The sequence below is a fragment of the Motacilla alba genome, chromosome 10, assembly GCF_015832195.1.
Source record: "Motacilla alba alba isolate MOTALB_02 chromosome 10, Motacilla_alba_V1.0_pri, whole genome shotgun sequence".
In the NCBI taxonomy this organism is placed as follows: Eukaryota; Metazoa; Chordata; class Aves; order Passeriformes; family Motacillidae; genus Motacilla; species Motacilla alba.
In genome coordinates this window covers 18,087,403-18,111,140 of record NC_052025.1, presented here as the reverse complement: position 1 = coordinate 18,111,140, position 23,738 = coordinate 18,087,403, and the positions used below count along the sequence as shown (strand labels likewise).

At 46.9% G+C, this 23,738-nt stretch overlaps 2 protein-coding genes across 5 annotated transcripts; one reads left to right on the top strand and one right to left on the bottom strand.

Moving 5' to 3' along the window:
• The first annotated feature begins 993 nt into the window (after window positions 1-993).
• LOC119705199 (cartilage intermediate layer protein) lies at window positions 994-12,489 on the top strand. 3 transcript variants are annotated; one of them, XM_038147324.1, is made up of 9 exons: window positions 994-1,355; window positions 2,893-3,016; window positions 3,838-3,921; window positions 4,679-4,732; window positions 6,164-6,349; window positions 7,440-7,754; window positions 7,861-7,969; window positions 8,409-8,566; window positions 9,171-12,489. In XM_038147324.1, exons 2-9 carry the CDS (start codon window positions 2,959-2,961, stop codon window positions 11,819-11,821), a joined length of 3,615 nt encoding a protein of 1,204 aa, XP_038003252.1. In that variant the 5' UTR covers window positions 994-1,355; window positions 2,893-2,958; the 3' UTR covers window positions 11,822-12,489. The 3 variants fall into 3 exon arrangements, with proteins under 3 accessions (XP_038003252.1, XP_038003253.1, XP_038003254.1); XM_038147325.1 differs by lacking the exon at window positions 6,164-6,349; XM_038147326.1 differs by lacking the exons at window positions 4,679-4,732; window positions 6,164-6,349.
• Window positions 12,490-12,614: 125 nt separating this feature from the next.
• Window positions 12,615-22,510, bottom strand: MTFMT (mitochondrial methionyl-tRNA formyltransferase). Of its 2 annotated transcripts, XM_038147328.1 has the most exons (10): window positions 22,371-22,502; window positions 21,726-21,938; window positions 21,196-21,318; window positions 20,290-20,392; window positions 19,600-19,675; window positions 18,960-19,051; window positions 18,344-18,425; window positions 17,952-18,034; window positions 17,420-17,638; window positions 12,615-16,543 (listed from the first exon to the last, which is right to left on the bottom strand). In XM_038147328.1, exons 1-9 carry the CDS (start codon window positions 22,493-22,495, stop codon window positions 17,438-17,440), a joined length of 1,098 nt encoding a protein of 365 aa, XP_038003256.1. In that variant the 5' UTR covers window positions 22,496-22,502; the 3' UTR covers window positions 12,615-16,543; window positions 17,420-17,437. The 2 variants fall into 2 exon arrangements, with proteins under 2 accessions (XP_038003256.1, XP_038003255.1); XM_038147327.1 differs by lacking the exon at window positions 12,615-16,543 and having other exon boundaries at window positions 17,195-17,638; window positions 22,371-22,510.
• Window positions 22,511-23,738: the final 1,228 nt, after the last annotated feature.

Sequence of the window (23,738 nt, the reverse complement as noted above, 5' to 3'; positions counted from 1 at the left end):
AGCTCATGGGGCACTCCTTGCCCACCATATAAACATTCTGCCATTTTTGGCACATCTCAGGTGTTTTTTCCTTTTCCCTTGTAAACATAAACAGGAGCTGGTGTAGGTCACCTCTGATGATTTTTTATGTGACATATTGATCTGTGTTCCTCCTGCACCACTCCCTCTGGCAGCAGGGCTGACAAGGATTACTAGGAGGCAGCTTGGGACACCGCTGACTCCCACTGGCTGCCCCAACACCCTTGCCCATCTTTTGGGAGTTGCTCCTGACACATACAGCACATGCTTTCACACCACATTTCTGCAGCAACCATCTGCACAGTCGAGTGGCTCCAGGGCTGCATGCATGGGTGGCAGTCACTTGCACAAGGCCACGTGCTTTGTCAACACCCAGGAGCCCTGTGTCCACAGACCACTTGCCACAAGTTACACAAGAAAAATGTGGCTGCAGAGGGAGGAAAAGCCTGGAAGGCTGAAGTCAGACTGGGGCAAGCAAGAAACTCTGGTTAGGGGTCATTTCTAGATCTCCCCATGGCTTGAGATGCAGTCACATTTATTTACAAGGATGGTCCTGCCTCTGCAGCTCTGTGCTACCCTGAGTGTTCAAACCAATCCCACTGGCTTTGCCCCACATCCTCACATCCCCACAGCCTCCTCATTTGATCCCTGCCAGAGCCAGCACAGGGGCAGAGGCGGGCAGGCAGTGCAAGGAACAGTGCCCAGCTGAGCCCACACCTGCAAAACGGGGCAAATCCACGTGCACTGCTGAGTGAGCACCACGTTTGTCCCAGACCAAGTAAAGCCAAAAAGCATCCCCAAAATGCATTGTCTGTTCTCTGTATCTCCACCTTCAACACTCAGCAGCATCTATTTCAGATCCAGACCCCGGGTGAACCCCTAACAGTGACGGTGCTGTGCTGAGATGCAGCGCCCACACCAGGACGTGGTACCCACCACCGTGCTGGTCCCACCACCAGCACCAGCCACCACGCCGTGGCATCGCCACAGGTTTCTGTTTACCATCACCTTATTAAGGGATTATTCAGGCTGCGGTTTCCTCGCGCGTCCGATCTGTTTGTGCTCGCGGCCGGTGGCTCGCTGCCATCCCCTAAGCTACACGCCGGGCTATATAAGCGACCTCGCCGCCTCGGCGGCGGGAGGCTCGCACACAGCCCGGCTCCGCTCGGCGCAGGGGAGGCTTCGGTAAGCCGCAGCTCTCTCTTCTTCCCAACCGGCTGCAAATCCCTGAACGCGCAGCTGACAAGCCCTCGTCTCGCCCGCGGATTCAGCTCGCCTGGCGGCTCTGCAGCGAGAAGACGGGACGTTCCTTAAGTGGGGTTTTTATGGCTTTTTAGGTAAGAGAAAAAACCCCCAATCCTGCTGTTTTCCCTTTTGTGGCAGATAGTGGTTATAGAATTCTGTTGTGTTAAGGCGGCGTAATTAAGAGTGGCTGTGATTGAAGGTGAGGTGGAAATTAATTAATGGGCAGATGACGGCACAGAGGCTGAAAAACATCGGTGGGGATGCAGTTCCCTGCGTCCCGCTTCTCCCTTCCTCGTCCCAGCTAATGGGCTTGGGGAAGGGTTACGGGACAGCTGGGGCGGGGGTCTGGGGGGCTTTGCTCAAGTGGGGCTGTTTCATCTCCCGCGGCTGTGTCCGCGCTGGCTCGCACAGCCCCCTGGCAGACAGGGCACACAGCTCCAAACCCTCCCTGCTGGCAAGACCCGGCTGCTTGAACCCCCCTTTCCTAGCATCGTGTGTCTGGGTACAGAGGGATGTATCCCAATCCCAAACCCAGTGCTGAACAAGTTGCAGTCAGCTCCAAAAATAGTTGCCAAGTGAGAAACAGGATTAATTTTTTCCTGGTTATTGTCTGGCTGCGAGTTCACGACCCCACCATAAGCCCACAAAACACCGCTCATGTGTTGCTTGTTATTTTTGCTTGACTGGGATTTGCTGAGCCATAATCAAAGCATTTCCTAGTCCCATATTCCCTGGTCTCAGAGGGGATGGTTAGTACCACTTATAGATAAGAGTGTTGTTGCCAGTGACTGCTCTTTGTCAGCCCCATTTTATGGGTAAACCGAGGCACCAAACGGCTGGGGCAATATTCTCCCCTGCTCCCAGTTCATTAATTTTGGGTGCATAAAATAAAGCACCTGGAATTCCAGCTGGTGTCACTAGGGATAACACCAGCTCCACAGGTACATTCAGAAATTAAATACATGAAATGCTTGATGCTCTAGGGCAAAGGGACTCACTAAAAACAAAATCTGAAGTGGCTGTGCTGGTGAAGAGTGACACAAAGTCTCAGTCCCACATCCATGCCTGCGGGAAAAGGAAAATATTGAGCTTCTTGCTACATTTGCAGAAAAGACTTGGCTTGTGCATGGGTTTTTCTGCTTTCAGAGGTGCTCAGGAGCCTTCCCTCTCCTCACACTCTGGGATGTACTGGGATAAGATGCTATCCTCACACTATGCCCAGTTTGCAGGCAGAGGGTTAGAGGCATGGGGCTGTCCCTGCTCCTGTGGGGAGCAGATCTGGCTGCTGGGGGGCGGCAGGGGGCCTGCAGAGCTGTGTGGGCTGTGAGAGATCCCTGCAGAAGTATTTAAGCTGTTCCTAGGCATGTTAAGGAGATGCTGTTACAAAGCAGTGCTCTGCAAAATAGATTTGGGCTCAGATGTGATGGTGAGAAGCAGGGGGGATGCGAGCACAGATGTGGAGCCCTTGCTGCTCCCCACTGGGGACGTAAATGAAGAGCTGCTGAGGGTGGGTGAACAGCGGGTATAAGTGCCCCTGTGGCATGTTTTGGAGCAGTTCAGCCTGGGAGAAGCTCCGTGAAAGCAGGAGGACCTGGGTGAGCTTTGACACGGTCGGGCTTGTCTCTGCAGGACTGGGGAAGGCGTGGGACGGCTGCGGAAACTCCAGGAATCCCCCGGTCACCTCTGGAGACAGCGATGGTCACCATGAAAGGCTGGATCCTCCTCCTCCTCTGGGGAGCCATGTCTGTTTTAGGTGAAGGTTAAACGTTTCCATTCTGGTCACTGCTCTGTCCCCTGCCCACGCCAGCGCAGGCACGTCTGTTGGCAGCCGCTGAGCCAGCAGACGCAGCCCGACATCGATGCTGGGTGCTGGTCTGGGTCACTGCGGCGTTTGCCCGGCCAGACAACTTCCACACAAGGACTGGCTCCCATCCAGCCCCCAGCGTTTGAGCAAAGCCTGTCTGTGAGTCAGTGAGCCTCTGATTGACCAGGGAAGAGCTCCCTGGCCCATTGGTCATGCAAGGACCATCCCTGCCTGCTGCCTCTGAGATCCCATGGTGTCCAGTCTGTACCCAGAGGAGTACAGGGGCAGAGCTGGGCACAGGGGAGAGCTGGTGCTGGGGCTTGGCTTCGCAATTCCCAGCAAGCACCCCAGGAACCAGCCACGTCTATCAGCTCCCATCGGGCACGCAGGTGGCCACTAAGTTCAGAAACCAGCTCTTGTCCCATAACAACAACAAACATTATCCACCTTGGATTAATTTTTCCTTGCGCACGGACAGGAAGGACATATTTTATGTCTCAACCCATAAAAAGATTAGTTGATCTGAGCTGCTCCAACACAGGAAGTACAAAAAAGTTTTTCTTGGGTGATAAGGGAAATATAAAATTTGTATCATATCTGAGCTGCAGTGATGCTGTGGGACATATCCATTATGTCCCTCTCTTGGCATCTCCTGCACTGCATCCTACAGGAGTTCTAACCAGCCACAGTCCAATGGGAAAGTGTAATATTGAGCCTAAGGATGTCCAGTTCCTTGAATCTAATTAATTCTTTCATTTATTGACCCTTAGGACAAAGGATTCTGAAACCAGCCCTCAGCAGGGTCCAGATAGGACAGAGAACCTTCAGCCCGCTGGTAATGCTCAGCTTGGAGAGTAAGTTAATTCCCACCTTGGGTGGATTTTCCTCACTGGACAATTTTCCCAACAATTTACAACTAAGCAGTATTATTTGAGTAGAAGAGGACATTTAGGGTTAGAATCATTCTATGATTCTATGATTTAGGCAATGGAATAAATGTTAATCATCCACGACCTCCTGTAGGGTTTTGGCTATCACTGACACATGCTGTTGGCTCCTCTCCTGGAAAAGGGAAGGTCAACGTGTGAGCACAGCCCCAGCTCCTGCGGGAGGCACGCGCAGGCTGGGAGGGTGAGAAGAGCCCAGGGATGGGCCAGCACATGCTCTGACCTGCCTTTACCCTGCCCAGCCTGTCCCCACACCCTGGGCAGTTTGTGACACCATTCCTTCAGAATTAAAGCCTGTGGGGAATTTATTAACCTGCAGAGCCCACTCTGCTCATTAATCCCTGGGAGATGCCCCGACCTCTCATCTTTACTGTCCAGAGCTCAGAATTTAAATTTTAGCAGGCACTGAAAGGGCTGGCCCTGCTGAAGGATTTGGGGATTTTCCCAGCCTTTTGCCCAGCTCCCAGCAGCTCTCTTAGCCACTGGGAAGAATCAAAGCACCAAAGCCATGGACACTGAGAGGTCTCCTCCACTTGCTGAGAGGTATTTTTTTGAAAACCACCAGTAAAATAGTTTTCCCCTGAAAGTGGGCAGCACAAGGCAGTGATACTGGGGCTGGCTCCCTGGCTGGCAAACCCTGCCTGAATCACCCTTCTGCCCACAGGTACGAGGAGCAGCTCTCGCCGGGGAGACCCAACCTTCACCTACGTCAGACGCAGTACGTTCCTGCTGGCCGGTGCCACGGGCCAGCCCTGTCCCCTCCCATGTCCCTCAGCTTGATCCCTCAGCTTCTCCCTCAGCCTCCACGTTCTGCATTTTCTGCTGTCAAAATGCTACTTAGAGCCATATAATGCCATTTTCCTCCATGGGATTCCCCTGCTCATTTCCTATCATCACCAGCCCCGCAGATTAAAGCAGCTGATCCCAAACAAGCTTAGGATCTTGCCAAGATCCCGCTTTAATCTGTTGCACATTCAGTTTTTGCTTGGGGCAGGCACAAACAGGCATTTATCCACAGGATGTGACCTCGTCCCCAAGCCCACCTCCTCCTGCATGCCTCAAATTGCTAAATAATAAGCCATGGATCCCACTACTTGGGATGCTGAACTAGAGATGCTGATGTGCCAACAGATTAAAACCCTACCCTTTTAAGCCAAGTGCTCGCTCCAAACCAGCCATGACGCTCCCATATCTGCCCTCATTTAAAGGGTCTTTTCCACCCATCTGCTTTTAGAAGCCAGGATTATTTTCAACCACCCATTCACAATTTGAACGGTCCAGCCCTGTGCCTGCCTGCCTTTCTAGGAAACAAATCAACCTGCTCCATTACAAACTGGGTGGAAGAATAGGTATGGGAGATGACATAGCACATGTCTCCAAGAAACTTCATTTTTAGAAACTTTAGTCACTAGTGCATCCCCATAAACATTATTAGAACACTGTCATTTTTTAAAAAGCCCAAACCACAGACTTGGAGCAGATCTCATCCATTCAAAGTAGCCTAAATTAATAACATCTAGCAGCCCGCTTAAAGAAATTCCTTTAAAAATATAACCTCATATTAAACTCCCAATGTGTTTTACAAATTTTCTGTTTTACCAATCAGCTGGCTCCTGACATGGTCAGCCTGCTCGGTAGCATCTTAAGCTTCTGGTTTGCACTCAGTAAAAGTGGTGCTCACAATAGGACACACGCTGCCACTATAGAAAACATATGTTGAAATTTGGTTAAAAACATTCAACATGATCATACCAACCATTTTACCTTTTATTTAAATATTTAACCACATTTGAAACAGACAAGTGTTGCCCATCAAACAACATTTAAATGAGAATGTGTGTTTGATTTCCTTAAGCCAAAGTTATTCAACACTAAGCATGAGCTGCTTGCACTTTGCTCCCCCTGGGTTTATCTTAATCATCCTGAATTTGGTAGCCTGTGGGGAATTAAGTCAGAAGCCTTCAGACGCTTTCTCATGCTTTAATTCCCAGCTCCCTGAACATGCTTTGAGTTTGTTTAATCCATGTGGTATGTAATATCCAAACGCATAGTCCGAGCTCTATGGAAGCTGCTAAAACCCAACTGCCCGTTTTTGGGCAGCTGTATGTGTAATGTGCGTCTCAGTAACACACCACTGATGTTATTCAAGGTCCACTGGTGCAAGATTCAAAAAGGTTTTTGTCTCCATGGTCGAAATGGAGCGAGTGCTCAGCAAAGTGTGGCCAAACCGGGGTGCAGAAGCGTACCAGATCCTGCCTAGCTGAGCGCTTCTGGGGCGTGCACTGTAATGAAGCAACTGAGGAAGGGCGGCTCTGCATTGGACATGTCTGCTCAGGTGCTCCTATAAACTCGCTTATGGGCAGGGGAGGATGTCGTGGTCTCACCACTGCCCAGGTGTTGAACTCCCTTTGCTGTCATTTTACCATCTTTCTCTCCTTTGACAGAATGTAGTGATTTCTGAGCAGGGCTGGAGAGTACAAAGAGCAGAGCAGGGCAACTTTATGGCCAAACCAAAAGATAACAGGGATTCACAATATCTTGGGGATATAGAAAAAAATCTCATTAATCTTTTTATAACAGCAGCACACAAGGTAGAGTCAGTGACTGCAGACAGCTGTCTCCATAAAACATCCAGGAAAGAGATGATTCGGGAATAGCAAATTGCCATAGTCCCTGCTGAAGGGGCTTGTAATTAATTATATTATTCTTATAATCCCCTTTTAACCAAATAATTCTGAAAATATGTTTTGTGCAGAAGAGTTGTTTCAGGTTTTCCCTGATTTCTTACATTTATTTTCATCTTTGAAATATCAGATAGCTCCTGTACAGGGATGCTTTGTGATTGTAAAAGGAATGACCTGAGCCTTGAGAAAAGGCAGATTATTATTTAGGATTAATCACTATAGGTAAATGAAAATAGAATAATACCTGTGAGCCCAAATGTTAAACCCACTGAGTAATGCTCACTTGGCAACTATCCCACATTCTGCCCAAGCCAGGATACCACTGAATAAGGGAAGACAGCTTTTGGGATAGACCAAAATCACAACTTCTGGGCATGCATTGGTAACAGAAACCTAGAAAGTTTATGATATTGAATTTGTAATCTTGCCAGGGTTGAGCTAAGAGCTCAACCTGGATTCAAATTCCCCTGAAATTCAGCCCTTTGGGGAAAGTAAATAACAGTTCCTAGCTGTAATTATATCCACGTGGCTGCTTTCTACTAATTGTCAGGTTCAAAATGACATCGTCCCTGCCTTTCTAACGCACAGCTGTGGGTAATCAGGAAAAATATGTTTTGGATACAACTTACTCCTTATGCAGTACTTGCCTTATTGCATCTAAATGAAAAGCAGATGCAAGAACACGCTGTGAGTGTTGTGGAGACTTGGGGCTATTTTTTGACCTGTCTGCTTCTCCTCCAGCCTGCAACATCACCTGTCCCATGGGCCATGTCAACGCTGACTGTGACACTTGCATGTGTGAGGATGCCACCCTGCATGGGAAGGTGTCTCTCGAGGATGGGTCACCGGCTGCCGATGCCCGGGTCTACCTGCAAGCCAAGAAACTCAAGCTATTGACAATGGCTGATAACAGAGGCATGTTTAGGATCCCGGGGGTTTGTCCTGATGGGAAAAACACCCTTAAAATAAAGAAAGCCAAATATGCAGCAGCGACTGTCACCGTGCCTGAGAGCAACCGGAGAAACCTGGCAATCCAAGTGCAGCTGCACCGATCAGGTAGCCCCAAAGAGGGGGGATGCAGGAAGCTTTATGCAGGCTTCAGAAATAAACTGTGGTTTTATGAGAGGAAGAGTAATGAGACGGCATTTTCCTTCTCCTGCAGGCAAACCCTATGTTTTCAGGAGCCCTGAGGACAAAGCCAGGAGAGTGGGACAGAGCGTGTCACTCTGCTGCGATGCCCGAGGGAGCCCAGCTCCTGACCGCTACCTCTGGTAAGGAGCTTGAATTTGATCTGCCAGAAGTCTTAGCTGTCCCATGGATGCCAGTTTTACCTCCTTACCATCTCCATGAATGGGGGGTTTAGTTATAAAACAGTTAAATGCACTGAGAACTGATGGCTGCAAGTGATGGCTTCTCAAGATGGCACAGCAATGTCATCTGCTGAGGGATTCACTGGAAAAATACAAAGAGTTTAAAAACCTCATCAGACACAACTGGCAGCTCTGCCTCCCTGCCAGCTGCCCAGCAGCCACACTGCAGTACTGCCACAAGTAGGGGAAAGATTTTTAGGTGATACCACCTAGCCAAACTAAAACCTCAGGGAAACTGAGGCAGGAAATCTGGCAAAATCCACATAGTAGGATGTAGGATTAGGCCATCGCTGTGCTCCAGCCAGATGGTCAGTCTCTGTCCCTTAACTGTTCCTGGCAGGTACCACAATGGCTCACTGCTGGATCCCTCCTTGTACAAATATAAAAACAACCTGATTCTGAAGAACCTGAAGAGAGAACAGTCAGGAGAGTATTTCTGCAAGGCCAGCAGTGCCGGGGGGTCGGCAAAGTCCCAAGTTGCCAAGCTGGCTGTCATAGGTAAGAGAAAATGTGCCTGATGTTCTCCAAGCAACTGGGGAGGTGTTGGTGTGCAGGAACCAGAAACTGTTATACATCTGGTAAAGAAAAGTCACAGGAAAAATACTTGAGGTTTATGTCATTCATCTGTTTGCAGACAAGCTTTAGTGAGCTGGTTATGAACCAGACGCTCCCTACAAATGAGAGCTCTGGATTGCAGGTGGCCTATCAACCTCAACCTGCTGCTGTCAGGAGATTTCTCACAGTACTTGCTGCCTGACATGGGAATATTTCTGCTTGTTTAGGGTTGTTTTTAAAGTCTTGGGACACATTCTTGTCTTGCCATAGTCAAAAAGCCAGGCAGTAGCAGAGCATCTAGCTGAGGGTGGGCTGGATGACCATAGTGGAGAAGCAGGAGCAGGGACGATCCTGCAAACAGCTCTTCATCAGGGTCCTAAATCTAAAGCTGAGCTACTTGCTTCACTGAAATGAGTTAACCAGCTCACCAAAATCCTGTAAAAACCTCACTGCTTTTAGGAGCAATGTTTAGCTCTGAGGTTTCAGACAACATAGTGATAACTGTACAGTTATTTCATGCTGCTCATTAAGAAATCCTATTCAACAGGAAGACAAGAGGCAGCCTGTGACTCCCAGCCCCAAAGTCACCTCATCCGACTTCCTCACGATTGCTTCCAAAAAGCAACAAACTCCTTCTATTACGACGTGGGCAAGTGCCCAGCAAAGACCTGTGTGGGGAAGTTGGATAAGGGACTTCGGTGTAAGGACAACATCTCCTACTGCTGTGGGGTATCCAAGATGGAAACCAGGGACATCTCCTGCGATGGCTACACGCTCCCCACTAAAGTCATCGTTGAATGTGGTTGCAAAATATGCACCGAGACCAAAATAATGGTTCGAGGCAGAGCCACAGCAGCAGATAATGGTGAGCCACTGAGGTTTGGCCACATCTACATGGGGAACAAGAGAGTGAGTATGACTGGCTACAAGGGAACCTTCTCCATCCACGTCCCAGCAGATATGGAGAGACTGGTTCTAACTTTCGTGGACCGGCTGCAGAAGTTTGTGAACACAACAAAAGTTCTGCCCTTCAAGGAAAATGGAGGTGCTGTATTTCATGAGATCAAGCTACTGAGAAAGAAAGCCCCTGTTACACTGGAATCCACCGAAACCAATGTGATTTCTTTGGGGGAAATGGAAGAAGATGATCCAATTGCTGAATTAGAAATTCCTCCCAATGCATTTTATAGGAAAAATGGAGAGGTCTACAGTGGCAAAGTGAAAGCCAGCGTGACATTTCTGGACCCAAGAAACATCTCCACAGCCCCTGTGACACAAAGTGACCTGAACTTTGTAGATGAGGAAGGAGACGTATTTCCGCTCCGTACGTACGGCATGTTTTCTGTGGACTTCACGGATGAACAGGGCACTGAGTCCCTCAATGCAGAAAAGGTGAAGGTTCATTTGGATGCTGCTCAGGTCAAGATGCCAGAGCATGTGCAAGAGATGAAGCTTTGGTCCCTGAATCCAGAGACAGGGTTATGGGAGGAAGAAGGGGACTTCAACCTTGAGAAAAGCACACGGCGCAAAAGGGAGGAGAGAACCTTTTTGGTTGGGAACATGGAAATCAAAGAGAGGCGTCTTTTTAACCTGGATGTCCCTGAGAGCAGACGGTGCTACGTCAAAGTACGAGCCTACAGAAGCGAGCGATTCCTGCCAAGCGAGCAGATCCAAGGGGTTGTGATTTCTATTATAAACATGGAGCCAGAACCAGGCTTCTCCTCCAACCCCAGAGCATGGGGCCGTTTTGACAGTGTAGTCACTGGTCCCAACGGCGCCTGTGTGCCTGCCTTCTGCGATGAGCAAAACCCCGAAGCCTATGGAGCTTACATCTTGGCAAGCATGGGGGGTGAAGAGCTTGAAGCTGTGCCCTCTGCTCCCAAACTCAACCCTGCTGCTATTGGGGTCCCACAGCCATACCTCAACAAGCTTAACTATAGAAGGACAGACCATGAAGACTCCAACATCAAGAAAACAGCATTCAGCATTAACATGGCCAAGCCAAGCCCTAACTCCCCAGAAGAGAACAATGGCCCTATTTATGCCTACGAAAACCTCAGTGAATGTGAGGAAGCTCCATACAGTGCTGCTCACTTCAGGTTTTACAGGATAGAAGGAGACCGGTATGACTACAACACTGTTCCCTTCAGTGAAGATGACCTCATGAGCTGGACTGATGACTACCTGGCATGGTGGCCTAAGCCCATGGAATTTAGAGCCTGCTACATTAAAGTAAAAATAAACGGACCCCAAGAAGTGAATGTAAGATCTCGTAACATGGGTGGGACACACCCACGCACCATCGGCAAGCTCTACGGCATCCGGGATGTGCGCAGCATCCGGGACCCCCAGCAGCGGGACGTGTCGGCAGCCTGCCTGGAGTTCAAGTGCAGCGGAATGCTCTTTGACCAGGACCGCGTGGACCGCACGCTCGTCAAAGTGATCCCACAAGGCAACTGCCGCCGAGTGAGCGTCAACAGCATGCTCCACGAGTACCTGGTGAACCACCTCCCCATGGCCACCAACAACGATACCAGCGAGTACACAATGCTGGCACCTCTTGACCCACTGGGACACAACTACGGCATCTACACAGTCACTGATCAAGACCCGAGGATCGCCAAGGAAATCGCCCTGGGCAGGTGTTTTGATGGCACATCTGATGGCACATCCAGAATCATGAAGAGCGATGTTGGCGTTGGCTTGACTTTCACCTGTTCAGAGAGGAGCGCAACAGAGCAAAGCATCTTCCAGTCTCAGAGGAACTTGGGCCAGCAGTCTCCAAGGGACTCGGGCCGGCAGTCTCCAAGGGACTCGGGACGGCCGTCTCCGGGGGACTCGGGACGGCCGTCTCCGGGGGACTCGGGACGGCTGTCTCCGGGGGACTCGGGACGGCCGTCTCCGGGGGACTCGGGACGGCTGTCTCCGGGGGACTCGGGACGGCCGTCTCCGGGGGACTCGGGACGGCTGTCTCCGGGGGACTCGGGACGGCCGTCTCCGGGGGACTCGGGACGGCAGTCTCCGGGGGACTCGGGCCGGCAGTCTCCGAGGGACTGGGGCCAGCAGTCTCCGAGGGACTCAGGCCAGCAGTCCATCCTGGTTCTGCCAGGGCAAAGCCCAGTGTACCCGAGGCCACCGGCAAGCCGCCGTAACAACCAAGTCAGGATCCCGATGACAGGTCAACGTCCCACCTACTAGAGCTGTATAGGAGCACTGGTAAAGTCACTCACGCTCAATAAATATAATTTGAAAGTAACATCAACTTGCTAAATAACGTAATTGAAAGCTGGTAGGTGTCATTATTTATGAGACATAATTAAGGTGCCATTTTTTTTCCCCCACCAGAAAGAAAAGACATAAGGCGAGAATTGGGGGCCAGCGGAGGTAGTGAGTTTGTGTCTTATTAAATGCATCCATAAAAATCTTCTTTCTGCCTGACATTAAACAGCTTCACATGATAGCCTAAAGGGAAGACTAAACATATGATTCAATTAAGTCATGTACATAAAACATTCTTCTGTTCTGCATCTGCAGACTTTGCCAGCCCAAGTACCTGTACAGTAGTTGGTAATATGAAAAGGAATAAACTGATTTCCTCATACTGAATTCAACTGCAAGGTTTCGTACTTGAAATGTAAGTATTTTATTTATTTCTAGCTTGTTTTAGAATTACTGTATTCAAGCTAAACTACTGGCAGCTGCATTTCTAAGAACTCACATGCTCAATAGCACAGAGAAGCCATGTGGATTTGCAGGCTCCACGTAGATACAGATAGAGTTTTCTCTTGCTTCTTGCATTACTTGACAAGAAAATCTATGCTCTTTGATAGGGTAGGTTAATAAAAAAAGTGATTTTGTAACTTTGACAACGTGTGTTACTTTTGTGTTTGAAATGCCCAAGTAAATAAACCACACGTCGAGCTGAGCAAAGAATAACCAGCAGGATTTCATCTTTCTGTTCACAAACAGGTCACAACTTTATCAGTGTGAGACTGAGCCTGGATCTGGGTGAGGGGTTTTGTGGATGCCTGGTTCTCCTGCAGCTCCAGGGTTTGGCCATGGCATGCTGCAGTCAGGGAATCTCTCCCCAGCTTGACATGTGGAGAGTCAGCAATGGTACTGGGAGAATCAGAGCAGCAGGTCTGGGCAGGGATGAATTAAGGAGTGGCACAAGATGGAGGGAAAGGAGGGCTGGGAATTTGTGCTTTAAGGATGACAGGAAACCAGGCAATGTAGAGCGGTGCTGGGCGGAGATAGGGAGAAGATGAGCTTCCCTCCACACTCAGCAGCAGTGAGCATAAGGAGCTGGCAAGAAGCTGCTCTTAGCTGAAGGTACAGCTGGCCACAGAAGGGGTCAGTGATCCCTCTCCAAGTGACCTATTAAATTGTCCTTTCAACCCCCCACCCTTCCTAGAGTGAAATCAAGGACCTCACAGCACAGAAGACACCTCGTGTTTACAGGCAAACCCTGGAAATAAACTTTTGGGGTGCAGACGAACCAGCAAGTCTCTGACACCAAAACTCCCATCAAGAGAGATCATAAAAAGGTGGGCAGTGCAATTGGATGCAAACTGGAATTCAAACACGTGCTCCAACACGGATTTCCCTCTCCTACCTAATTCCCTCCTAAGGATACGAAGCCAGTGCTAGGCCTATGCTGCCATACCCACTGCCCATCAAGGGCATCGGGAATCTTTCAATAGTGTTTAGCAAGCTTGTTCTCAGGTCTGACACAGGACAGGCTGAATTATGCCTTAACAGGTAAAAAAAAACCAAACCCTTAGAAATCCCCTTTTTAATGCAAATTGACAGTTATCAAAGAAAAGCAGAAAAGAAAGAGCTGTGGAATACTCTGGCACATCCTCTTCATACCAATGAATTTAGACTCAGTGTGTTTTCTTTTGTGTCTAGTCTGCTGCAAGGGCTTGGCAGGAGCTGGAGCCAAGGCAGCCAGTGGGGAGCATTAGCTTGGACCTTCCCACAGAGCTCTTGGCTTGCGCAGAGAAATGTCTCTTCCCTCTGCTCTCCTCCTCCTCTGCAGACAGACAGCCAAATCCCAAACTTTGTTTCATCACTTTGAGAGTGAAGTAACACAAATGACTTCTACAGACAAACCCAGGAGATAAATGGATGAAAGCAGGCTCAGGATCTGATCCCTGTGCTGCATGTGGGCTTGCCAGTCAAACACAGCAGACTACAGGGCTCTTCCTTCTGGGGAGAAATGTGTGTTTAACAGCCCTGAAATAGTCACGGCCCTACAGCCTGGAACAGCCAGAAGCTCTCCAAGTTTCCCCAAACTGTCCCCCTCTGCAGCTTAGCGCTGACTTGGAGGAACAAACTAATCTGTGCACTCACTGAGTCCCTGAGCTCTCCCAGGAGGCTTCTGGCAGACTGTGTTGGACGCAGAGCAAGACAGAGGTTTCAAACACGGGTGCTTAAGCACTACCAACAGAAAACAACCATGACATAACCACTCGGTGCTAACACTTCACCATTACTGATGAGCCACTCTCCCAAATACGTTAAGAAAAGTTTATATAGGAGCAAAGCTACAGCAGGGTCCTGGCCTCTGCTACTCACACAAATTTTATGCTCCAGTTCAATGTCAGTTCTGACTCCTCCAGCTTGTGTTTATGGTCAGTGCATGGCAGTGTCCTTTCTGCAGCCTGAAACCCAGTGCACACTCCCACATATCAGAGAGCATCAGCTGGAGGAATGCGGGAAGGCTGGGACTCTGCTCCTCCCTTGGCCTTAGCCTTTGGACCACCAACCTTGAGGAACAGGCTGAAGAAGGAGACCTGGCTCCTAAACATCGGCAGGTTTGTGGCTAACGGCAAAGCATCTCCCATTAAGATCGCTCAGTTTCCAATCCGCAGATAAATCCAGTGACCTATCCCTCCTGTTTTTGAAGGAAACTATTGCTTCCCAGAAGCTATCAGGACACTAGCAGACAGGATAAACAAAAGGAGAGATATTCTTGTCTGGCCTCAACCAGCAAATTATTGGGGGATTTTGCAAACAACTTTTTATAAAGGCTCAAGTACTTCTCTGATTAGTCACTTATACTTTTTATTTATTTGTAATGTATTCAGAAAACAGGAATAAAGAGGTTTCCTAGGAAGCAGGGGGAGTAGTAAGGTTGCGGAACATGAAACAGATGCATCTAATTGTGAGTCACCAGCATCCTAGGAAATATCACTCCCTCTACTAACATTTATTTGAAATCCATGATGAAATCATCCCTATCCAACACCAGAGCCCTTCTGGTGCCCAAATATTTTGCAGTTCTGCCAGTAATTTGGTCCCAGTGATGTTAAACTGAGCCATAGTGGACATTGGGTCTGTGAATACCTCTGTTGCTTTCCCTCTCTCCTCTGAGAGGAGGACAGCTGTTTTATTTTGCTAAGATCCCATTCCAATGGCCAGGGTAGCTGTACTCAACCCCATCAGTAGTACTGGGGATCGAATCACTGTGTCTGTGTTCCAGAGTCAACCCTGACATGCTATTCCACACCTCATCAGTGAATGCCCCATTTTTGTTTTGTCTGTTCTGCAAAAATAATCAGATTTTCATTACTTACTGAGTTAAATCCCTGCAGAGCAAGGTGAAAGCAAAGTTTCCAAAGAGACATTTTGGCTAACAGCTGCCTGGGGAACACCAATTCCATTTAAAACTTCTCTACCACGCCAAAAATAGCATGCCAAAGACTTTCTCCATAAAAAATAAATTAATCTTACCTTCCTTTGCTCCATAAAATGACTTGGGTAAAGCTGTGTATATTCAGAGCTAGGACATTAGCTATTAAACAACTCAGAATGGTCTAATCTTTTATAACCTCTCACACAGAAAGCAAAAGCAGCCTTACAGCAAACTCTGCACAGATCAAAAAATTAAATTACAAGTACATGGGATCCTGGCTGAAATATGGTTTAGACATTATCCACTATTAAACAACTAACTGAAGGCGTTCTGTACCAGATTTTCACCATCTTCTGTCCAGCTGTCCTTGGTTTTCACCCAAAAGGGATGCAGCGAGCTCCATCTACAGGGATTCTGGGCACATGCCACCTCGAACTTCCCAAAAACACAGGCAAACTCTTCCTGCTGCTTTAGGCTTTAGTGAGAGCCAGATTACTGTCTGCCAGCAATGGGTCTCACACCACACGTGACCTAAAACTGAGGATGAGAGATACACAAAGGAGTTAAAAGAATTTTCCTCATGTCACTGCTAGGAAGAAGCTATTGATTTACCAGTTTGGTTAGCTAAAAGCCTTTAACCTGGACTATTTTGCCTGAACTTTTGTCACGGTATTCTTTCTGTGGGGGTCATGCCTCATGGTTCATTTTGCTCATGTTATAATGAACAAGAGCTAATTTTCCAATGCCTAAGGACCTGGAACATCTGAAAAGTTGGATCCTGAAACTGTTGAGTCCCAGTTAACTAAAACACTTAAATCCAAAACCATTATTATTATTATAACCAAAAATCATTAGTGCTTAAAATTATCTCTAAATTGTGGTAGTGGGGTTTTGCCATACGATGAGGTAGCAAGCCCCAGAAAACTCTCAAAACCACCCACTATCCCCACAAACCCACAAAAAACTCATTGGCCCACCCACCCTTCTATTGGCATAAAGTGGTTACTAATGTTTCCAGACTGATCTGAACAGAATAAAAACAAAGTGACTCCACAACTTGCACTTGCAAAAGGTAGCAGGGAGCAAAACACAAAAATACATAATTTTCTTGGAAGCAAACTTGCCAGATTTAGAATTTCTGCAGCACAAACTGCAGAGTCTGCGGTCAGGAACAACAGGAATTCTCTACAGGAGCCTGACTTCCACCTTGCTGTTGTTTCCAGTTTTTGACTCTGATTCATAAGCTTGGATTTCTTGGAGGAGGATGTGTTTTGGAAAACCTGTCAGAGGCAATAAATTGATGGTCTAATGGCAGTAGAAGAAAAATACTGCAGCAGCTGCTTTAACAGATGCTTCTTCAGAAACATTTTAATCCTTGTGATACGACACATTCTTCTAGATTTTTTGCTTTTACTTCAGTAGAACTCGGAAAAAGCAGGAAAAAGTTAGCAAATATTAGAACAGCTCCTAACCTTCTTCTAAGACAAGACAAGAAAGTGTAAGAATCACAAGTTTTGGGGTTCTTGACATGAAATACTCCTTGTATATGCCATTAACTTGGATTACATTAACAACTCCTCATCAGGTAAAAACCTCTCCCATCAGAAAGTGAAATAGTAGAACATGGATTTTCTGCATGGAGGGCACAAAAATTTTAAATGGGATGTATCTCAGGACATGAAAACAGAAAGGGGAAGGAATAAAATCATGATGGACAGGGAAAGATTCTCTTATGTTCCCAGCTAAGTTATTCACCTCAATGCAGGGATACAAAGAGAATTTTAGGATCCACAAGAATATCAAACTAGACTGTCTAAGTCTTGGTAAGCATTAAAAAGCTCTCTGGATTTTAGTATTTCCAGATTAAAGTAATTGTCCAAAACTTATGCCTGAAGAAAATGATACCAAAGTCCTCAAAAAAACCCTGAAAATGTTGTATAAAAATAAATTTATTTCTCAACAGTGGAAGCAGGGATTTATTCAATATCTACAGCACTCACGGAGATTCTCTTCCTAAATGGGGAAAGAGAAGAAGTATCCTCAGGAACCCACTATGAAAACATGTAGATGACAATAAGATCAAACCCTATGGGAAGAAATCCCCTAATTAAGTTGAACATTATAGGTGGGCTTTGAAAGATTTTATATTAACTTACAGACATTAAAAAATACATTTATTGCTTTATATCCTGTGCCAATATTCCCCTCTCTTTCAGAGTCTTTTTTGCCGTGCTAAGTTTGAGTGTTTGAAATCTGCATTCCTGATGAACTGTTCTTAGATTCTGCTGGAACCAAGAGTGCATATATCCATTGTAGAAGTCAACTGCTGTAAGCTTCTTCTTCAAAACAACTGTTTTGATTCCAACCCAGCCTTCCTGAAAACAAAAACAAACGAAAAAAGGCAGTAAGCTTCTTCCATGCTTAAAGCTATCTTTAGCTCCCACAGGCTGGCTTACAGAACATGTTTTATTCAATGTTAACAGGCTAACGAGTCAAACTCTTGCTTGCAAATGTGCAAAGCCTGTTAATGGAAATTAAAAGTTTAAGGTATCAAATAAAACATCTGGTGCTGATCTAAACTAGTACAGAGACTAACAATGGACATTTAAGACAAAAGTTATGCGCCACACAAATACTAAAAACCTCATCTTTAGGGCAGTGAATATAAAACAAATAGGGAAAGCCTACCTTGCAGCGAGCTATCAATGTTTGGGACATTTTATGGAACAGCACTGAACCAGGAACAACTTCACAGTCATTTTGTATTTGATCTAAAAACAAAGAAAGATCATCCTGCATTTTTATGCCAGAAAGTACAGAAAAGGTTTGAACCACTTCTGTTCCTTTGAAGCATGATAACCATCTTGAGTCACTATTTTGCTGAAAAATATTTTATTATATTCTGTGTTTTATTATAACCAAATGAACAGAAACAATCAGAACAGTCATTCTCTGGCACTACTCCATATCTGATCCATGAACACTCACTAAGCCCTGATCAGTCACACACCTTGGCCCACATGGCACTCAGATTCTTAAAGACAATGGTTTAAAAATTTTAATAATGTAAGAGTAAATACCAGAAAAACAAGGGATATTATCCACTTCCACAAAATCCAGGAGTTTAATGGTAGTACCCTTCCAGAGTGTCTGCAAAGGAAACTGGAAACAGAAACAGATGACACATTCAGAATGTTTTCCCATTTCCAGGCTGTTTTTTCCTTAGGCAAAATACCTGTGATAATAACATTAAGGGAAAATTTAGCTGTATGTGTAGATAGGAGATTTTCCTTACCACACTCAGTTTTCCTTACTCTTCCTCAACTCAAACTATTAGCCTATGCAGAAATGAGTTAAGCAATGAGCTACAACAGCTCTTCACTGTGGCTGTCTGCACTGTTTACTGCCATGCAGAGATGTCACTGCAGCATTCCAAACCTCCTCAAATACATCAGGGAAAATCTCAGAGCTAAGGAAACAATATAGAATTTTGGAGCTGATTTTACACTTGGGATCAAGTCCATGAAAATTCTCCTGCACATTAATTCCACCTCTAGCGATAAACTACCAGGATTTTAGAACACATGCAAGGTTACAGAGGCTAAAATAACTAAAAGTGAGGTATAGTTTAGATTAGTTAAAATAGCTACACCAAACTCAGCCATGCTATAGGACAGAAAAGGGTTCCAGTCTCACCATACTTCCTATTGCACGATGCAGTTGAATTATCTGTGCAGCTGTTTGCTCTTCCCATTTTATACAACTCTTCGCCAAAGAGATTTTAGGAGCTGTGGGGAAAAGAGAAATCAGAGGACTTCTTATTTTGCTTTGCATCTTTTAGCGAACAGCTGTACTACTTTATCCTATTTTAAACCTCAGTTCTTCCTGACCAATAGTGGGTCTACCATCCAGCCAAGGTACCTCAGACAAAACTTGGATAAAAGATTTTGTAAACAACTCAATTTGGATTATTTTTTTATTCTCAGTTGTTCTCTTTATTTACCCATTGCACTGCAAACTTGTATCATGCTTATAAGTACAGTTCTAACCCTTCTGTCTGCATTACAACAATGAAGAATAACAAACTCAGATCCTGTGACATCAATAGTGATTTTGATATTGTACAAGTAACTGGAAAAAAAATTAATGCAGTAAGTCTGAAGAATTCTGAAGCATTTTTCTCCTGTATGACATTTTTAAGCCAGAGAAGGCAGTGAAGAGAGCATATTGAGAAATTAATCTAAAAAAAATACAACCCAGCATGGCAGAAAACTTCAATTCTCCTGCTCGTCAAGGAAAAAATGAACATGTCACATTAAAAACAATGTGTACCTACCAAATGTTACTCCTTCTTTTGGCTGCTCTTTTTTATTTTTTAAACTTTCAGGCAAGTTCTTCAAAACTGCTAACAGCTGTAAAATTAAATTTTGTACAGAGTATTAGTCAAGCTAAATTTAATCAGAAATAAACAAAGTAAAACTTAATTTTTCAACAGTGAAACTGTCCTGTGAGCTTTCAGAAAACTGGCTTAGTATATTCACAAAATGTGTATCCTTGACACAGAGACAGTAAAGACATCCTTCCCACTGAATCACAACGAAAAAACACAGTTATTTTTTATGGATGATCTCTTCTCTGCTATTAATCCCAGAAGAGAAAAAAGCTGACTATTCAAATAATAAAGCAGCTATTAATTTAAATGAAAGAACCTGCACTGTTTCCACAGACAGCATTTGGGTTCTTCACTGAATAGACACACAACAGCAACACACAGGATTGACACTGACGCCTGATCACAGACCACTGAGCTCTCCTCTCAGCAAGGCAAAGTGCTCACAAACACCAAGTTTCACATTATCATTCTCCTAAACTTGAAGCTTCACATCATCCTCCTCCTAAACTTGAAGCTTCACACCATCCTCCTCCTAAACTTGAAGCCAGCTCAGAACAAGATTAGTAAGAATTCTGTTTGCACACATTAAAAGCAAAGTACCAGTCAGAAGTGGCACAGCTGGCAGGACTTTACCATGTTTGCACCCATCTTTGCCAACATCCCTTCCAGCTCCTGCGCCGTGCAGCGGGGAGGAACAGCGACCTCTTCTTGCTTAATAATTGGACCTACATCAAACCTGCAAGGTAGAAAACAAACCTTACTGGAGAAGCCGAAGCTTAATTAGCAGTTCAAAAGTCTGCATTTAAATGCTCAGTTGCCAATTATCCTTTTTTATGCTCTCTAAAACGATTTTTCAGATGTCATTTCACATTATCAAATGTTTGGTTCTCAAGACAAAACAAGGAAGAGAATACCAATCTTGGCAGCAAGATTCTCCTCAGCAAGCTGAGACTGATACGAACACACAATTTACAGCTCAGAACATGAGATCTAAGAAGAAACAACCTGAAATACTTAAGATGAAATATGCTTCACACTTTCCTGAGATCTATTATTAGAAAAGCATCTAAGAAAGAAACGGTAACTAAATAATGTGTTTTCACAAGCCTTTTAAGCCAGAGCTTGGGCTGAAACTAAAACATATAATTTTCCTCATACCTAGACAAGCCATTTCTTGTCTTCTGTCCACTTACAGGATGTTACAGGGGACCCTGAAGTCCGAAAACCAGATCTTTTCTGTCCTGTCATACTAAGCCTATTGATAAAGCTGTGTGACTGCTCTCTGTCTGTTCCCTGTGATAATGCTAAGAATTACAGAACAGGCCTGACGTACAAATTGCACACTTATTAAAATATTGTAATTGTGGCAAATCTCATATAGTTAGATGAACATTTTTAAGCATTTCAAACCTTAATTACATACATTAAAAAAAGCTGTGGTTATGTAGAGTGAGTTAAATGATGACTTCAGCAGTGATTATTTAAAGCCCTGAGAGGCAACAGCAACAGTGAGTTGTCTGCAAAGGACACCAAACCTACCTTTTTGGTCTTATTTCCATAATTGTCACCCCAGTCACCTTATCCCCGTGAAGCACCGTGTGGACTATGGGTGCAGGACCACGCCATCGTGGCAGACAGCTGGGATGGACATTCAGCACGCCACTGGAATGAAATATTCACAAGTTACAACAGGAATGGTACCTGAAACATCCATAAATGGAGTGCAACATATATTACAGTGAACTACTATCTGCTCATACATTCTCATGTGTTACTGGCTTAAACAGGCACTTGAAGGAAAATTCACACTATATAAACTTCAGTTTCTCAGCGAACACAGAAAGAGATGTGAGGAATAAAGGCGACCATTCAGCTGGGTATTTGCATAAATTTACACCCATGTGTCAAAGAACACTGAATTTTCACCATGATGACAGCAATAAGGCTCAGGCTAAGCATATGAACCCAGGGAAGCTGACCTCGCCTACTCCAAGTCACAGATGCTGCCCCAAAACGAGAGTGCAGCTTTGCTAACAAAGCAGTGACAGATGTCCTGTCCACACACTTACTACGGGAACTGCAGAATGAGCTCCTCGCTTAGAAGACGTCCGAAAGATGCCACCACACCCACATCAAACTGCCCCACGGGTCCTGTGTGTGGCCACTCGTGCACAGGCAGCTGGAGCTCCCTGGCACAGCTCCTCACGGGCAGGTCCCGGGCCAGGCGGGAGGGCAGGGTCACCACCTCCAGCCGGGACACGAGCGAGTCCTCGCTGGGCTCCCTGGCATGGACAAGGTGTTGAAGGCGTCGTGCAGGCAGACTGAGGCGAGGGCTGGGTCACCTCCACCCCTCGCTGTGCCCCTGTGCCAATTCCCTCAGTGTCTATGATCCCGGTCCCTGTCTCACGCTCAGGCTCCTTCCCCCTCCCTTCTCTGCCATCCCCCCTGCCCAACCCACGGTCCCTCCCGCGCGACTCCACCTCGTCCCTCAATAACCCCTGAGCCTCATCACCATCCCTCATCTCCCATTCCTCGGTGCCCACCCCCCTCTCACCCTCCCCAGCCCCTGCCGTGTCCCCTCAGGCTCCGCGCCCCTCAGGGTCCATCTCCCCCGTCAGGCTCCTCCCTCACGTCCCCGTCTGCCGTGTCTCCTCTACCCCTCTCTCCCGGCCCCGTCTCCCCTCAGACCCCTCTCCCCCGTGCCCGGGCGGTACCCGGCGGCCCGCAGGGCTCGCAGGGTGGTCACGGCGAAGCGGTCGGTGCCGAAGAACAGGACCCGCCATGGCGGCCCCGCCGCCCTCACGGCCCCGCGCCAGGCGCGCAGCACCCGGGCCCGCATCGCGGGGCTCCCGCCGCGCGCGGCGATGACGCAGCCGGACCCGCCCCGCGCCGCGGCCGCCCTCAGGGCTGAGGGGGCGCCGCCATGGTTGTAAAATCATAGAATTATCGGCGAACCTGAGTTGGAAGGGACCCAAAAGGATCAAGTCCAACCTATAGCCCTGCGTAGGACACCCCAATAATCCCATCCGGTGCCTCAGAGCGTTGTCCGAATGCTTCTTGAGCTCTGACAGCCTTGGAGTCGTGACGATTCCCTGGGGAGCCCTTTCCAGTGGCCGACCACCCTCTGAAAAGCTTTTCCTGACATCCAACCTAAATCTCCCCTGTCTCATCTTTGTCTCGTTCCCTCGGGTCCTGTCACTGGTCACGAGAGTGAAGAGAGCAGTGTCTGCCCCTCTGCTGTCCCTCGGGAGGATGTTGAAGACCACAATGAGGTCCCTCAGTCTCTTCCAGGCTGGACAAAACAAGTGCCCTCATCCACTCCTCATACAGCTTCCCTTCCACACCTTTCCCCATCCTCGTGGCCTCCTTTGGACCCTCTCTAAGAGCAAAATGCCTTCATATTGTGGTTAGCCTGGAGAAGACTGACAGGGGATCTTGTTAATGCATAAAAATATCTCCCCGGGTGCTATGATGCTAGAGCAAGGAAGGGTCTTTTTGGTGGTGCTCAGCAGCAGGATGAGGAGCAGTGTCCATAAATTAAAACATATAAATTAAAATTTGGTTCCCACCTGGAACCAAACCCACCAAACCCACCTGGACACGTCGAGCTGTGTCCATGCTCCGCATGACCCTGCTTTGGTTGGGGGTTGGACTGGGTGATCTCCAGAGACGCCTTCCAACCCTAACAATTCCGTGATCTTGGTGTGGGGTGGTGGAAGCCATCAGGGCAGCCCTCAGAGTCTGTGCTGCCGATGGCTCCGGCCCCACAGTGTCGATGCTCCTGAGTGGTGTCATCCGTGGCCCCTTAACCCTGACCAGGAATTGTCCATGCTGCCTCAGTGCAAAGATAATGCAGAAAAACGTCAGGGACTGGAAGGGGTGTTGACCCCAAAGCCACTGATCTGGATCTGACAGCATTTGAAAAACAGAGTTCAGTTTCTGACTCCGTGGACAGCTTCATTTTAACAGTGACAGCAACTCAAAGAATGTTTTCTTGTAAACTATGGGGTCAGAATCACCACTTAAAAAACTGTCTCCTCCCATAACGTAAGTATGAAAATATTTTATCATTCTGCTAAGTA